Source organism: Emydura macquarii, unplaced genomic scaffold (genome assembly GCF_026122565.2).
Source record: "Emydura macquarii macquarii isolate MOO-44397 ecotype Brisbane River unplaced genomic scaffold, CSIRO-AGI_Emac_v2 contig_3345, whole genome shotgun sequence".
Taxonomy (NCBI): Eukaryota; Metazoa; Chordata; order Testudines; family Chelidae; genus Emydura; species Emydura macquarii.
In genome coordinates this window covers 6,732,053-6,748,700 of record NW_027133482.1, presented here as the reverse complement: position 1 = coordinate 6,748,700, position 16,648 = coordinate 6,732,053, and the positions used below count along the sequence as shown (strand labels likewise).

At 56.0% G+C, this 16,648-nt stretch overlaps 1 protein-coding gene across 1 annotated transcript; it reads right to left on the bottom strand.

Moving 5' to 3' along the window:
- Nucleotides 1–1,806: 1,806 nt before the first annotated feature.
- On the bottom strand, nt 1,807–5,079 carry AP5S1 (adaptor related protein complex 5 subunit sigma 1). The gene is made up of 3 exons (XM_067533533.1): nt 5,042–5,079; nt 3,973–4,167; nt 1,807–2,588 (listed from the first exon to the last, which is right to left on the bottom strand). The coding sequence occupies exons 2-3, from the start codon at nt 4,155–4,157 to the stop codon at nt 2,162–2,164; spliced, it is 612 nt and encodes a 203-aa protein (XP_067389634.1). The 5' UTR covers nt 4,158–4,167; nt 5,042–5,079; the 3' UTR covers nt 1,807–2,161.
- Nucleotides 5,080–16,648: the final 11,569 nt, after the last annotated feature.

Sequence of the window (16,648 nt, the reverse complement as noted above, 5' to 3'; positions counted from 1 at the left end):
TGGGACTGGATTTCGAAGCCACAACTAAACTTTTCAAAGACTTTGCTTTGCAGCGGAAAAGAAGGCTTTGTGCATCCCAGAGATCTGGGCTCTGTGCCTGGTTTAATCCTACTGCTCGTATTCACTTGGGCAGTCCCGTCGAAGTCAAAGGGATTACTCAGGTGAATAAAGTCTGCAGGATCAAGCCTTTCCAAGGGGACTTTCAGCCAGGCACAAACCCTCTATGCCTGTTTCTCTGTGATGACACCAGCCTACCTTCAAGTCTTCATTCACTCATTTGTCAAGTGCCCGGAGCCCCTTGGATAGAGGCTGCTATCGAAATGTCCTCAACACCATCTGCCACAGAATTACCTCGCACCCTAATGTCATCTGGATGGGGTAATCGCCTGGGGTTCCCATATAAAGGGGGACATTTGGGCAGCACGCTCTTTCTGTTTGAAGGAGCCATGGAAAGCTGTAGCTTGAGAAGCTTTCACTCACAATGACGTGCCGGGGTACTGCCTGGTGCTTCTCCCGTAGCTCCCAGCTGGCTCCCCTCTGCATTCTGCAACGTGATGGACGCACGATGAGTCCAAATCCTAAACAGCCCAGTCCAGGGAATGTTTGAATAGACCCATGCAGGGTTCAGTAGCATCACTATAAAGTGATCATCTGCTGCCCAGCAGGCTTCAAAGGGCTTGGCTTACACGGACAATTTGGGGGAAGCCTGTGACTGTTGCTCAAGCACTGCTATAGCTCTGGTCCCAGCCGGGGGAAGTTCTCTGAGCTGGGTGACATGACACACTAAAAGGATCGCTGTGAATGCAGCCAGAGTGACACACTGAGCTGGACCCTGTCAGTGTCTGGAGAGCACAAATCTGACCTGCCATGAACGCGGGTGCAAGGGAATGGGTAGCTCAGGGAACTGGGAAATCGATATGGAGATTCTGGCCCTGGGACTCTGGCTCAAACCCATGCCAGGCTGGAAGCCATGAGCATCCAACAGCTCTTTGGGGCTCTGTGAGATGGGTTGGTGGGGCCCAGGCCAGTACCAATGTCAATAGCCCAAAAGCAGCACCATAGCTGGCCTGGCTTGGTCTTCTTGTCACCAGTCTGAGCTGAGAGGCCTGGATGGGCCATGGAGATTGAACTCCCTTCTCTGACGTCAGTCCCACCCAGTCCGGGCCGACGCCCAATGGGGAGAGCTAGGCCTGACTGAGCTGGGCCTGCTCTCTGGGTAAATGGAAACCTCCGGCCTCCTGGCCCCTTCTCCAAGCCGTGGGGGCAGACACAATGCTCACAAGTTCACCAGGTCCTCCGCCACCTGCCCCTGGTGATGAGAGGGCAGACTCCATTGCCCGCCTGCAGTACCCCAGCCTCCTACCGCCCTTTCCCCCACACCTTCTACACCCCACATCGGCAGCTCCACTAAGGCCAGAGGCCTCCTCATCCACCACTTCCTAGTGCTGAGCCAAGACGGCCACCCATCTGTCCAAGATGGACGAGCCTTCTTCTGAGCCTCGGTCGGCCCAGAACTCCTCTGGGCAGCATCAGTTGCTCCCTCCCCATCCTCTCCGAGCAGTGAGCGTTGTCTGGGGTTCTCTGCCAGGCGTCCCACCTTGGCTGGACCCCAGGACCTCACTCCTAGCCCTGCTTTCCTTTTTATTTGCCCCAAGACGTCCCCCGCTGCCCTCTGTGTGGCCCTTTCCCCTTGGGAGGAGGTGGGGACAGTTCCTGAGGGTGGGGCGCCACCCACCCTCCACGAGTCCCAGAGGCCAGCTCCTCACCCCAGCCCTAAACTCACACTGACAAGGGAACAGGACACCCTGGTGCGGTGGATGACTCGGGCAGGTTTCTTGCAGCCGAGCCTAGTTTATTGAGAGTAGAAACTGAGCAATCGCTTCAAGCACGTGGGTGACCAGTGCAGTCCCTCTCACCCCCCACCGCACACATATCTACCCCCTTGGCTGTAGGCAGGAGATTCTGGCCCGTCCCTTGGGGAGATGCAGCCATAGGAACGTGCTGCATGGCCAGATCGATGATGATAAAAACGACTAGCTCCAAACCTTGCTGTGTCTCCTTTAAACTCCAGTGTACCCCACAAGGTTCATGCTACCTGCCGTATGACCCATGGAGTGGGTTTGCTCAGCAAAGGAGCCAATGGCTGTCCAGTAAGAACCCTCTACTTGGACAGACAGGCGCTCAGCTCCTTTTCTAGTCCCTGGACGAACTGATCGTTGAGGAAGAGCAATTGCCCGTGGGGCAGGAACTTGCTTAGGATGATCTCGGTCTTGTCTGCCTTGAGGACCACGTCGCTGCCCTGGCTCAGCAGCTTCAGATGCTCCAGGAGGTACTTTACCATCAGCCGCAGGGTGTTCTCGGCCAGCATCAGGTTCTCATGTGGGTCGCAAACCAGAGCGAAGCCCAGAGACAGGACCCCCAGCCAGAGCACCGTCTTGTTCTCACAGAAGGGATCCCCGGGAGGGAGGCGGAACACCCCAGACGGGACATCCTGGAGGGAAACAGGCTCGTCAGGCAGCTGGATGAGGAAGTCAGAGGCAGGGCGCCCTGAGGCCTGGTGCAGCAGTTTACATGCTGAATCCACCTGTCTAAGAAAGGCCAGAGAGAGACAGTCATTTTATAAGGGGGTGGGATTAAGAATAGAAAATGTGGCCTGAACATTCCTGACAGCAAGACGGCACAGGCTGCAGATTCAGCCCCCCCGGGAATGGATGGGAGCCCCATCACTTGGGAAGCTTACAACCAGACTACACGAAGCCTTGCAGAACAAGCCTGCTCTGGGCCATGGGTGGACTGGCGGGAACCTAACCAGCCTTTCCCTCGGGGACGAAGTTAAAAGAACAGCTGGGGAATTTCACCTTATAAAGCACTCCCTGGAACGTTCACATTCGCTTCTCTTCCCAGCGGGGGATAAGGGTCACCAGGCGTGCCCTGCTCTGAAGTCTAAGGGTACATCTCCACTACCCAAAAAGACCCATGGCAGGAAGTCTCAGGGGCTGGATCAGCTGACTTGTGCTCACAGGACTTATGCTACTGGGCTAAAAACAGTAGCTAAGATATTAAGGCTCAGGCTGGAGCCAGGGCTCTAAGACATAAGAACGGCCAGACTGAGTCAGTCCATCGAGCCCTGTGTCCTGTACTTCAGAGGGAATGAACAGAGCAGGGAATCATTGTGTGATCCATCCCCTGTCATCCAGTCCCAGCTCCTGGCAGTCAGAGACTAGGGACACCCAGGGCATGGGGCCGTGTCCCTGTCCATCTTGGCTAATAGCCATCGATGGGCCTATCTTCCAGGAACTTATCTGGGTCTTTTTTGAACCCAGTTATACTTTTGGCCTTCACAACATCCCCTGGCAACAAGTTTCACAGGTTGACTGTGCAGTGTGTGAAGAAGTACTGCCTTTTGGTTGTTTTAAACCTGCTGCCTGTTAATTTCATTGGGTGACCCCTGGTTCTTATGTTATGAGGAGTAAATAACATTTTCTTAGTCACTTTCTCCACCCCAGTCAAGATTTTATAGACCTCTATCATATCCCCCCCTTAATCATCTCTTTTCCAAGCTGAACAATCCGTCTTTTTAATCTCTCCTCGTATGTTCCATACTCTTAACCATTTTTGTTGCCCTTCTCTGTACTTTTTCCAATGCTAATATTTTTTGAGATGGGGTGATCAGATCTGCACGCAGTATCCAAGATGTGGGTGTGCCATGGATTTATAGAGCAGCATTATAATATTTTCTGTCTTATTAACTATCCCTTTCCTAATGGTTCCCAACTGTCCACCCCGGTCGCCCGAACGTCTACACTGCTATTTTTAGCCCCGTCGTGCGAGCCCAATTCATTCGTCCCGGTCACTGCCAGTGGTTTTTTTCGGTTGCAGTGCAGGCGTACCTTTAGATCCTAGAACACTAACTCCACCCCCTGGGCCGGGTCCAGCAGCACAGTCACATCTAGAGGGGGGTGAAATTTCTACCTTGCCACAGCCAAAATCTGCTCCTTCCTGCCCAATCTCTCCTTCTCGAGATCATGGGGCCCGGGCTCTTCCACCGACTGGTCCAACCTCTCAGAGCCAAAAACCCGGGAATACAGCACCCGGCAGAGCCCAGCCTCCTCCCCGGGCCGGGGGTGCAGCGTGTGGATGAGGAACGCGTGAACCATGACGTTGATCCTAAGGAAGGACACGCAAGTGGTGAGGGGTCATCACAGGGTATCGGTGTGGGGCTCAGGGGTGCCAGGGTCCCAATACAGCCAGCTGGGAGTGGCATTCGGAGAAACGAGAGGCACCATCCGCCCGCACCACTGCTCTCCCCGCTGCCCAAGGAGGCCGAGCCAGCGTCGCCTCTCGCTTCCCACGCCGCGCAAAGCAGGGCATTTGGGGGTGGGACTCCTTTCCCCATCCCCTGGAGGGGCGGCTGGAGCTGGGGGGAAGATGCAGGCGTGGCAGGTGGACGTGGTACAACAGCACCACGCGGCCAGGCCGGGCAGGCCCCCGTGGTACGGGGACGGTGGCATGGGGTGTCCACGGCGCGCAGGCTGTTCTGGGAGGGGTCAGCGCCGGGCCGCGTGGCAGGGCCAGGGCACTGGGTGACGGGGGGGGGCTGTGTCGGTGTGGGGCAGAGGAGTGGCGAGGTCTGGGGGGGGCCAAGGGAGCAGGCGCGTGGGGCGATGCCGAGGGATGTCAGGGGAGTCACGGGGGGGGTCTTGGGGGCGGTGGGGGCAGTGGGGGGGGAGGCAGGAGTGATGGAGGCTGCAGTAGGAGGCAGGATGTCAAAGGGCCCGGGAGGGTGCAAAGAGTCATGGGGGGGGGAGGGGAGGGTGCACTGAGGTCCCTAGGAAAAGCGGGGGGGGGTGCACCCCAGTCCAGAGGGGGAGGGGCGGCACTGAGGTTGGGGGAGGGGCGAGGGCAGAGCACGCGCTGAGGGCAGGGGGCAGGGGCGGGGCCGGAGGGCAAAGGGGGGTAGCTCAGTGGGGCTGGGCGCGGGTGACCCGCCCCGGTGCATGCTGGGAAATGTAGTCCGGGTCGCCGCCGCCGCCGCACTCACCGCCGGGGCCGCGCGCGTCTCCGTCTCCCGCTTCCGGTCCGCCGGCAGGAAACCTGGCGGCGGGGCCCTGCGGGGATTGGCTGTCGCTGGGAGAGGGCGGGGCGGGACGCGGATTGGCCGCTGCTGGGCGGGGAGGGGCGGAACGCGGCGGGGATTGGCCATGGCGGGGCGGGGCGGGGCCGAGCCCAGGTCAGGCGGGTGGCCACGCGCCCGCTCCGGGGTCGCTCCGGTTTTAGCCCGGCCGGCTCGGGTGATTTATCCGGAGTGAAACCGGATTAAGGCCGCAGCAGGAGCCGCGCCGTACCGCTATCTCCGGCCGTGTGAACGGGCCGGGCGGGGGTGAGGGGCTGGGGAGCGCCTGCGCTGCTGCGGATTCCGTCCCTCGCCGAGCACCGGGGGGCTGCTGGAGACATCTCGGGCTTCCCGGGGGCGGGCGGCTCTCGGCCCCCTCGTAACCAGATGCGGGGCATCATTGATGTCCGGGGTCAGCCGATGGTAACCAGGAGCAGGGGGTTAAAACGCCCCGGGGTGCAGGGGGGGGCTCTGAGCAGAGAGCCCCCCTCCCCCACCAGTGCCCCCGGGGCTGCTCCTCCCTGGCCAGGGGATGCAGCCCAGTGGAACTCTGTCTGGAGCGGCGACCGGACACGGTCTCGGAGCGTGCACCACCCGCGCACACACAGCCGCTTCCCCCGGCTACGGTGGAGCTGGCTGGCCCGCGCAGCGCCGGGCGCAGGATGACCAGAAGGTCCGGCGACTTTGCGGGGCCACGGTTGGGCTGGGCATAGACCAGCGGGTGCAGGCAGAACGCCGGGCAGAGGAACCTCACCCGCATTAGGGGGTGGGCACCAGGTTTCCCCTCTGACCGCCTCGGGGCAGTTGTCGGGGCGTTGGCGAGCCGGGCCAGGTGTGCACCTCTGTGGAGCAGCTGCCAACTGATAGGCCTGGCGGGCGGGAGAAAGCGGAGTGGAGTACAGGCTGTCCGACCTGTTTCCTTGTGCTCTATCTACCTGGTCTCTAGTCGTCACTTCGATTGTAAGTCCTTCGGGGCTGAGACAGTCCTTTTGTTCTGTGCCTGCACAGCGCCTAGCACGCTGGGGTCCTACTCCGTGATAAGGGTGCCTAGGCACTGAAAATGCTAAGATTAATAATAATAATAATACAAGGCAGGGGAGGTTAGCGAGATCAGAATCTGGTCTTGTGGCAGGGGGTAGATCAGGCCAGGTCTGGGGAAGGAGGAGGAGGAGTCTGACGGGCTAACCTGTGCCCTGGAGCTGGAATGAAGTGTAATTTACAACAGCTCACCTCTGAATTCAGCCCCAGGTTTCCAGTTCCCCACTGACCACCGCAGGGCTGTTAACATAGCCAGGCCAGGAGGCATTAGCTGAACCCGGCCTGCTTTCTGCCTGAGAGCTCTTCCCTTCAGCCGGCAGAGGGAGCGCCGATCTAAAGTTTGAATGTAAAGCTATTGCTGCTGGGTGATGAGGAAGGTGGCTCTAAGACAACTGGGAGAAGCAGCCAGAAAGTCCTGGTGTCTATCTACAGCGCCCAGCCTCTGAGGATGTGGAGAGCTGGGGCTTTCTGACCAGATTCCCAAGGTCTCCTGCTTTCTGCTATGTTGGCAAAACCACACCTTTCTATCTGAATTTCAGCCTGCATTGTTTTGCCAGGGTTTCACCTCTTATCCCCTTCCCTCTGAGGATCTCCAAACACGTCATAGTCATCAATGAATCGTGTTACCCTCAGAGACTTTTTATCCTCATGTTGCAGATGGGGAAACTGAGGCAACACAGGCGAAGCCCCTTGCCCAAGATTGCACAGAGTCAGGAATAAAAGCAGGAGTTCCTGACTCCCAGCCCTCTGCTCTAACCACTAGAGGTCATGTGTCCACAATTAACCCTGATCAGCTGTGACCCTGATTACATCTCTGCACTCATCCATCCAGTCCTACAAGCTGTTATTGATCCAAGCTAATAGAATTCCTCCATTAGCTCTTTGGTAGGTTCTGTGCTGTGCAAAGAACACGTTTAGTATCTGTACCTCAATGAGGGTCAATAAAACCAATCAATATCCAATATACTAATTCAGTCTTTTGCTCCTGGATGAAACCGGCTGATATAGCAGGGTTGCCTGTGATAGCAGGCAATTGAACTTGAAGACCCAGGTCCTATGTCAATATGAGACAAGAAAGGCCAGAAAGGAGTGGAAATTACCACAACGTACCACATTTTCACAAACGGGGTAACTTTGTGGGTCACTGTGAGAGTTTGGGTCAGTTTTTTCTTATTCAAAGCAGTTTGCTAGTTCTTCCAAAACACACCCAGGGCAGGGCTGTTCCTGGGGGAACTCCACTGATACCAGGCTGCTTGCACCGGAGAGTCACGTAACCCAACCCCATGCCATCGGAGCAGGATGATTTCCCGCAATTGCCCCCACATCCGTTGCCTGGTGGCATCCCTGAAATGCACCATGCCAGGGTGTGCTCAACAATGAGCCCCACGGCAGGGCGGACTTGAATGATGGATCCACGCTGGCATGGCAGCGTTTGAATTTTGTGACTCTCCCTAGCCAGTGCTACTGGCTGGCCCCGAGCCCCTTCTCCCCTCAGCAGCCGGAAGGCGGGGGTGGGGTTTTAACTCCTTCCTTGTGCCTCTGCTAGTGCAGCTGAGGGCGTTGGGCCACGGAGCCTTTCGCCTCAGGAATGCAACTTGTCTTGGTGAGGGCTGAGCCCCTCTGTTGGTGGATGGGTGGCCTGCATGACATGAGTGGGGCGGGTCTCCGCCTAGTCTCTCAGCAGGTGGGTGTTTGCATCCAAAAAAATTCCAGCAGCATAGCAAGGGCCACTCTGTTGGCAGCCTCAGTAGAGGCCAAGGCCAGAACAGGCCATGGAAACTGAGCTGAGCTTGGCTCGTCCTGCAGCTGCCTTGGTGTGGGGAACCAGAGGACTTCACCTTCCAGTGCCAACTACATCATTTCACTTGCAAACTCCCTGGGGAGCTAGACTTGGGTTGGGACTTAATGGAGAGGGAGCGACACCATCCTCTGGTATGTCCACACTCCGGGACTATACTGGCATAGCTACGGCGCCCCAGCTATGCTGGTGTAACCCCGAAGGGTAGGCGCAGCTGGTTTTCCAAGCTGCCCCAAGGGCGATAACTAGCTCTGCGGAAGCATTCTTCCATTGACCGAGCTGCGGCTCCCCGGCGGGATTGGATCAGCCTAGCTTGTGTCACTTGTGGGCATGGATTATTGCATACCCCTGAGTGATGTAGCTATGTCAACCTACATTTTAAATGTAGGCCAGGCTAAAGCAACGGGTAACTGCCAAAGGTGATTAAGCAAACCCTGCCCTCTCTGCTAAAGGGTTTATCTGCACTTGAAAGGTCATTCATGTTAAGGATGAGTGTGAATTTCAAGCAGAGTAGCTATTCCAGATTAACTGTGTGTAGACAAGCCCTAAGGCCCTGTTGGTTACTGGGGCCTTTTGCACCAGGATAGCTACATCCGTGCAAACCTCCAGTGCATTAGCGTGGCGCTGGAGCAGGGTAACTTTATCAATGCAGTGACACCACTATTCATTCCCCATTACATTACATCAATCTTTAATCCTTCCTTCCTCCGTCTTTCCCCTTGCGTCTAGCCTGCTGCCCGTTTGCCAGTAAGCTCTCCTGGGCACAGGGCAGGTCATTGTGTGGCTTGCCCAGCACTTAGCACAATACTAACAGCAATAACCGCAACGCCACAGTGTAAAGCAAAACCCCAACAGTCAATGTGCAGCTTTTGCTCCTGCCTTGGCAGCATTAATGAGTCGTATCGAGGCAAGCGTGTGCAGTCAATGCAATGGTGTGTCACTCTTCTGCCCCTCTCAGGCCCTAGGGGTGTTAAGCAGACATGCAGCATAAAGCCTACAGAAGTGAGATCTTTGGGGGGACGCGGCAGGTAGAGAAGCCGAGCAGTCTGGCCCCTCCATGGCCTTCTCCACCCCGAAGAGTGATTTTGTGTGTGCGCACACCAGGGAGGATAGCTGTAGTTACTATGCTAAACTGTGCTGTGTGCTGTTAAAGGGATGTTGCATTTCACCCCACCAGGGGCTGCTTTGCAGAAATGGTTGACGTAATTAAGGTACAGCTACTGCTCCTGTAGTGAGTGACTGTGAGAGCTGAGGAATGGGAAAGCTGGGATACAACTGGATGAAGGTTGTGACAGAAGCATAAAAGAATTGAGCCTAACCCCACTGTAGTTCCTGCTTCCTGAAACACTAGGGAAGTTTCAGCAGATCTGAAGAACACTGATGTTGTGCCAGTATTTAAACAGGCTGGCTCGGTAGTTACAGGCCTGTCAGTGTGACATCGATCCTGGGCAAGATAATGGAGTGGCTGATAGGGGCCTCAATGAATAAAGCACATCATTAGACGGTGTTATAAGAAGCCTTAGTAATGGGTCGGTTAACAATTGATCCACCATTCACTGAAACACCTACTCATCCTTCATTAGCCCTTTGGAAATGGAACCTTGATTTAAAGCGAGATCAATAAAAAGCAAAATGGAAATTTTTTTAAAATCTGGGTATTTCGTATGCCATCAAGATGCAAAAATAGAGGGCACAGCCCCACTTTTCCCCTCCATGTAACCGTTGTCTAAGGTGAGCATTACACAGTGACATGAATGTAAGAACAGTCGCATTTACACTGGCTTCATCAGCAAGCTCCGGCTGCTTTGGGCCGTTCCATCAAAACAGCTGGCACACCCCAGTGAATCTTGCAAAATTAAATCCTTCACCCCAGCTTCCCACTCCCCGCCATACATTCTAGCCCAGCAGATCGGTTTTTAAAAAGCAATCCATGCCCTGAGATCAGCCTGTGCCCTTTTGTCATTGTCTTTGCAGCCGCTCCGGCACGGGCAGTGTAACCGGACCGTGCAAACACGTGCAGAAGAATGCGGGGGGGAGGCTGGGCTTGGCGAGGAATGTGATTCGTAATTTTAAACAGCACACAGCCCCTGCTGCCCGGCGGGGGTGTGGCTGTGAGCAAAGGGGGTGGAGCAGTCACGGGGCCCAGCCGCGTGAAATCGACCGACAATCCCTTCTGGGCCAAGTGGGATAATAGCATTCAGCCACACGGTGACTCAGTGCCGAGAAATAGTTGGCACCACGTCGGTTCCACAACTTCTACGGTGCCGGGGGGGAGAGCGAGAGCACGTGGCACTCCTGACCTGGCAGCGTTTGCACGCAGCAGCGGAGCTGCACACACGAGAGGCCCCTGTGCCCATGCTCTGGGGAGGCAGGATGCCCCACTCTGCTCCTGCCCATCGGGGGAAGAGCTGCTGTTTGAATGTAAACAGCTGCCTCTGGGCCATCCCAACATTATCCCTTACCTGTCCCCTGCAGGGCTCTCACACCGTCCGTCCGTCCGTCCGTCAGAGACGCGGCACTAGAGGAGCCGGCCGCGGGTGTGATCCCGGCCGGCACTGCCTGTGTTGCTGGGTGAGCGCTGTCACTCTTGCAGAGCCCCTTCCAAAGTCCAGCGGGACACCTCGCCCCCCTCCCCAGGGGCAGGGGAAAGACTCAGGGGCTGGGGCTCTTCAGTAGCTGGATGGATGGGCCCTGGGCAGGGCTGCCTCTGAGAAGCAGCAAAGGGGGGGTCACGGTTTGTGGAACGCAGCCAGGGTGCTTGGTGCTGCTCAAATGCAGGGCCCAGTCCAGCAAGCCCTGGACAGGTGAGAGTCGATGAGGTCACCTCTGAACCAAAGGGATGCTCTCTTAGCAGGGGCAGGTCCCTTAGCCTCCCGCTGGGCATCTCCTAGCGCCCTCGCTCACCCTCTCCGACCCCCAAAGCCGGGGCGTCCCTCATATGAGGCAGAGGTGCAGGACCAGGCCCAGAAAGCAATAGGCTCCCCAGAAAATCCTGAGGCGGGTGTCTGGATGCAGGAAGACACAGTCATAGCCCCAGTCCTGCTCGGAATAAAGTCAACAACCGACCGCCCGTCTCCCCCCAGACCTGGACTCTCCATACCACACGCAGTCCCGGTCAGAGACCCCCGGGGCCCCTGCAGCTCCTCTCAAAGCACTGCTGGTAGTTAAACATCCGCTCCCTTGTTCCGTGGGGAGGAATGCTGCTCAGAGGAGGCCTGGGACACACCCACATGTGGATTCTGTGAGGAGCGGCCAGGTGTGTGTGTACAACTATCACACCCGGCCCTCGCTGACACCTTCCCCCGGAGGAGCTCGCAGCACTTCACCCACATCAAAGAGTAAGCGGGCTGGCCTGGCACGGCTAATGGGGACAGGCAGACGTCGGCCTTCCCCCAAAGGCAGGCTGGACAAGCCCGGCAACCATGGCGGTTTGTTCCTTTCAGTCTGAGTGCACCGAGGCCTCGATTGGTTGCATAAGGCAGGGGCATTTTCACAGCCTGATTTTAAGAGCAGACTCTCTGAGGTAGAAAATGATCTTACCCCCATTTTATGAGTGGGAAACTGAGGCACAGAGCAAGTAAGTGACTTGCCCAGGGTCACACCCGGGGAGGCTGTAGCAGAGAACTTCTGCGTTCTTCCGGGCCTGCGTGTAATCAGACAGCTGGTCTCTGTGTGACAGGCGGGTCTGTTCCTTGCAGCAGGGCGACCTGCGGGATGGCATGAAGCCCAGGCTGGGGAGAGGAGACAAAAGGGCTGTTCAGAAGCTCTGGGGAGCAAGGCAGCTGGGCTCCCAGGGCTATGAGGCCAGGCCAGGGAGATGTCAGGGAGAGCTAAGATCCCAGCTCAGCTGGCACGAACAGCTGTGCCCGCTCTGGGGCTGACGGGGGGTGTCTGCATATTACAGACAAACTCGCCCAAAGGACCAGTTCACGCCCCTCTCACCAGCCACGTTACAACCACCTCCCGTGAGCGGCGCCCTTTCGCCCTGCCTCAGCTGGCTGTGAGCGGCCGTAGGCCCTGCCGCGGGCGCTGAAACGCTCCTTCCACCCAGCTCACGTCCCTGTGCTGCAGACATCACAAAACCACCTCAGCGAGCGGCGCGGGGCTCACGGCGGCTCAGTTCGGGGAGGCAGTGTCAGCGTAGACCCTGCCTGCAAGAGACAAGACAGCTGAGCAGCTACAGGCCAGCTGCCCTCCCGGAGCTGAGTGCCTAGGGAGGGGCGTGGGTTGGGGGCAGCCTGCCAGGAGCCTGTGGGGCAGCTGGACTGGAGCTGAGAGCCCGCTTAGGTCTGTGGAAATGCTCCTGGTGAGGACGCACACCCCTGACCCAAGGAGGGTCGTGTGGCCATCAGCCAGCGCTGTCATTAACACGGCGGCTGTAAGTCGACCTAACCTAGGTCGACTTATCTTTGTGGTGTAGACACGGCCTTTGTCTTAGTGGAAAACCCTCCACCTACGCCCCACGGCTTAGCAGGGGACAGAGGCCCCAGAGAACACCCCCAAGGAATGACGCCTTCTTGCAGTCGCCACGACACAGAATGCTGGGGGGAAGGGGACCTGGCCAAACCAGTGGCAGAGGTACAGACGGGGCACCCTCCACCCAGCTAACTGGCATCATCCTGACCCAATCACCGAAAGGCACCCCTGTGCTGGTGCTGCGGTGACAGTCTGGAAGCTGCAGCATGGACAGTTCTCACCCCCTCTTTGATAATGGGGTTAAAACGTGGCAGCCTCTGAACTGTCTGTTTTAACGTGGTTTGACGGTGTGCCTCAGTTTCCCCATCTCAGCTCTGGGGAGGGGTGGGGTCAGTGACAATTCGCAAAAGCGATCCCAGACACTCAGGAGAGGGCAAAGGGCTATGATCTTCCCCAATGGTATAGGTCAGGAAATTGACAAACCAGGCGCTTCACCCGGGCCTGCAATGCGGCCACCTCTGGGGTGAAACACATCCAGCCCGTTCGTGGCCACACAGCAACGCTGCCACTTTGAAAATTTGTGAACAGGAAACCCAGCCTGTTTCCTCAGCCCCATTTCTGAGCCTCCAGCTTTGCTGTACCCTGGCAGGAAACACCACAGACCAGAAGTGCTGACCTACCCACAGCTCCGCCAGGTTTATTTTAAACTTGGCTGCCATGTGAGCAGCCTGCAAAGTACTTGCCAGCCCATCCAGCGCACGTGCAGGCGTGGCTCCAGTGGGCTGCAGGGTGGAGCTTTCCCAGACATTAGCAAGTCGCTTCCAAACCAGGCCCTGGGGAGTGGAGAGTTTTGTTTTTCTCACCGCTTTGAGGAAGCCAAAACCATCCACGTGATGAGCAGGGTTGGCCTACAGAGCCACGTGAAATCTTGGCTCACGGGGCGATGTAGGTTAGAGACACAACCGGAAAAGCAAGGGGGCCAGGGAAGTTATAAGGAGTTGGCTTGTTGCTGTGATTTAAAACTTTAAAAAAAAAAAAAAAAAGGGAAAAAAACCACTCACAAACTGGGATTTAATGTAGCTGCTGCCACATTAAAGCTAGGCAGGAATTTTCCTTCCTCCCCCCCATTCAATTTACCTCCTTTAAACATTACAGGCCAGGAATACACATCCCTCCGTTTGTACAGAGCCAGCGAGGGTCAGGAGTAATTCCACTAAGTCAGGGCTGGGTGCGGATGAAGCCTCCAGTAGCACAGACATTGGAGATCACGCCTGGGGCTTTAGTTCTCTGCACTGAAAAACCAAGAGGCCCTCACAGCCACAGCTTACAAGAGGCTCCCTTTCCTGCCTCCCACCCCCAGGAGCCCAGCACAAAGCTCAGGCAGTATTTACACCCCACTTCGTGCTGGGCCCTGTGTCTACAACGAATCTCAGCCCAGCTGGATAAATGTCCTTCCCTCTTTAGCTAGTGGAGACCTGCCTCTGCCGTGAGGGGCCCTGAGGGCTGGCTGAGCCGGCATGGATTTGCACCTGCCAACCGGGCTGTTGTGTGTTCAAAGGGAGTGGAGTTAGTGCCAGTTCCACCCGGGCAGCTTGCAATCCGTGCAGGTGCACCTACCAGCCCCCTTTGCAAATTCCCCCTAAAGGAATGGCCCAGGGGCCCCCCTCCTTGCCCAAAATTCCCATCTTTAGGGGGCCTGCCTCGCCCAGGACTAGTGTGAGGGGGAAGTGCACTATATGGAAAGCAGGATGGACTCTTGTAAGCTGTCAGTATCTAGAGAACTGAGCATGTGTATCACACAAAAAAATCAGAGTACAGGCTGCCCATAGCCAGTCTAACCTCACTCTAGCCATAGGTTCACCTACCTGCGTGTTGGTTTGATCCTTCCTTCTGCCAAAGCAGCCCGATCTCCAGTGAATACCTCCCCCCCTCCCAGAGGCAATAGGATGAAAGCGCAGCTTCCTGCCTGCCTCCCTCTAGCCCTGCACCGCTTGCCAGGCATTTACACAGACTTGGCAGACTGGAGCAGAGGCTGCTGCACCGGCAGGTACCATGGAGCACTGCAGAACTAAGGGCAGCCTGACGATTTCTACAGCTGTTTGCAGGGGGTGCACAGTAGCTGTGAAGTTCTCGCAGGTTGGCCCCGCAGTATTGTGCAGTTGCTCTGGGTGTAGCTAGAGCTGCGCCGTTTTGCACCTGTGCAGATTTCCCCACAGGTAGCCACCTGCCTCAGTTTGCCCAGAGTTTGTACACAAGGGGGATAAAGCCAGCCAAGTCAATGGACTGAAGAACGACCTCAAGGAATGCAGAACAGACCCCATCCTGGAGTCCCTGGGGCACCTCTTCCCTTGCTCGAGCATACAATGAGAACGCAAAGCTGATCACACAAGGAGTACGTTTGACCCAGTTTATTTTTCTCTTGGTTACACATCACTGCATAGGAAACGAGAGGTCTTCTCTCCCTTATGCATAAAAAAATAAGTCATAAAGGGGGAGTAAATGATACCACCAGACATGTACAGATTGCTGCATTTTCTCTATCACCCAGCTCACTATACCCATCAGCCTGCCATCAGCTTCAGTCCACTGAGTCTCCTGTACCCACACATAGCATCCAGCAGACGGGCAGAGAGGGAAGAGAACTCAGCTGGACGGCTTGCCTTACCAGGTCAGAGCGCCTCTGTGTCGAAGCAGGAAATTTACACTGGAGGGTAGTTTAGGAAACATAGGATGGGCCCAATTCTTGGCTGCCTTGCACCTCGGGGCATCATTTATACCCACGTAAATTCAGCTCGGGTATTCCCCTCGTGCAGCTCAGTGAAGTCACGGGCATTGCTCCATACTTACGCTGGAAGCTTGGAGATCAACATCCGGCCCGCTGTGTGACCTACACACGTCTTACATAGTTAAGACTCCGCCTCCAGCGGGGTTTTATTGCTGCTACAGCCACAAGCGACTGGTTTGATAGTGTGTAAAAAAAAAAAAAATTAGTATTGGACACACTGGAAATGTTTGGGTCATAAATAATATACATTAAAGATAACCCTAGCACACACACCCCTCCCCGCCCCCACATACCAATCGCTTAACATACTTGGAAACAGTATCATTAAAAATACACCTGTTAAATAATTAAAAACCCTGCCTCAGACGCAAGCAAAGTTACGTCCCCATGATTCAGAACGGAGATCCGTGCCCGCGGCACAGCCTGATCTCGCCTCACCCTTCCCAGGACACCACTGGTTACTCCTGATTTACACCCGAGCAGGCAAGACCACGGGGCCCGTACACAGGCAGAGCGCTACAGCTGGCTGGCGCTGCGGGCGAAAGTGAGGTTTAAGTGCTTTTCATCACATTCCCGGCATGGGCATCTCAGTGCTTCTCGTTTACCAGTTTTGGCACTTGCTATTCAGCTCAATCGAGCACCTGTTGGCGCCTGCGCGTAGGAAGGGCCAGAGGGGCTGTGCAGTACAATGATCACAGCACGCATGATTGAGCGGTTTATCCCAGGAGGTTTCAGCACATGGACATTTGAATAGGCTGCAGAATTGTCCGCTTCACAGCCTGCTTTGGTCTCAACGGGGCAGTTCGCTCTAGTTATTACCCATTTGATGCACCGGCCCTGAACTCAGCTGGATGCTGCTGGAACGGTTGATTTCTGCACAGTTACACTAACAGACCACAGCCCTAATGAACCAAGCCCAGATGCCCCCTGTTCAAATGTTTATTTGCACTAGGAGCACCCCCGACAATGTTTTTACCCCTTCTCCACTTGTGCAAAGACAGGTCACTCTTTGTGGAAGGCGGTCAGATACTACGGTGATGGGCAGCAGTGTAAAACCTCAACAGACAGATGGAGAAACTGAGGCACCAGAAGGTTAAAGCCCTAATTTGGATCTAAATTTACCCTGATGCAAGTCTGGATTGACCCCACTGCAGTCAATGGAGCTAAACTGGGTTTTACACCTGTAATTCAGAGAAGCCCAGAATGTAAACAAAACCAAGGCAGCTCTGAATCCAAACCACTGTGTCCATCCCCAGCTGATTTTATCAGAGCTTCCTCAATCCTCCCTCAAATAGGTGCCCAGAAGAGGGTGTCTTTTGGGGCGGGGCGGCGTAGCCAGGACAGAGTGGCTCTACCAAGATCTCTGAGCGAGGCATGTGCACATCTCGCTGAGCTGGTTCATTCTGCTGGTGACCCTCCCATCCATTCAGATTCTTAGCTCGCGCCTGTCACCGTGGGATCTGAGCATCTTCCCGCAAAGTCACTAGCGTCTGCACCT

Bases quoted from the DNA above. Each gene is read 5' to 3' on its own strand.
- AP5S1 (XM_067533533.1), bottom strand. From the start codon at position 4,157: ATGGTTCACGCGTTCCTCATCCACACGCTGCACCCCCGGCCCGGGGAG. The intron at 2,589-3,972 runs GTAGAAATTTCA...GGCCTTTCTTAG, and splicing joins CAGATTTTGGCTGTGGCAAG to ACAGGTGGATTCAGCATGTA.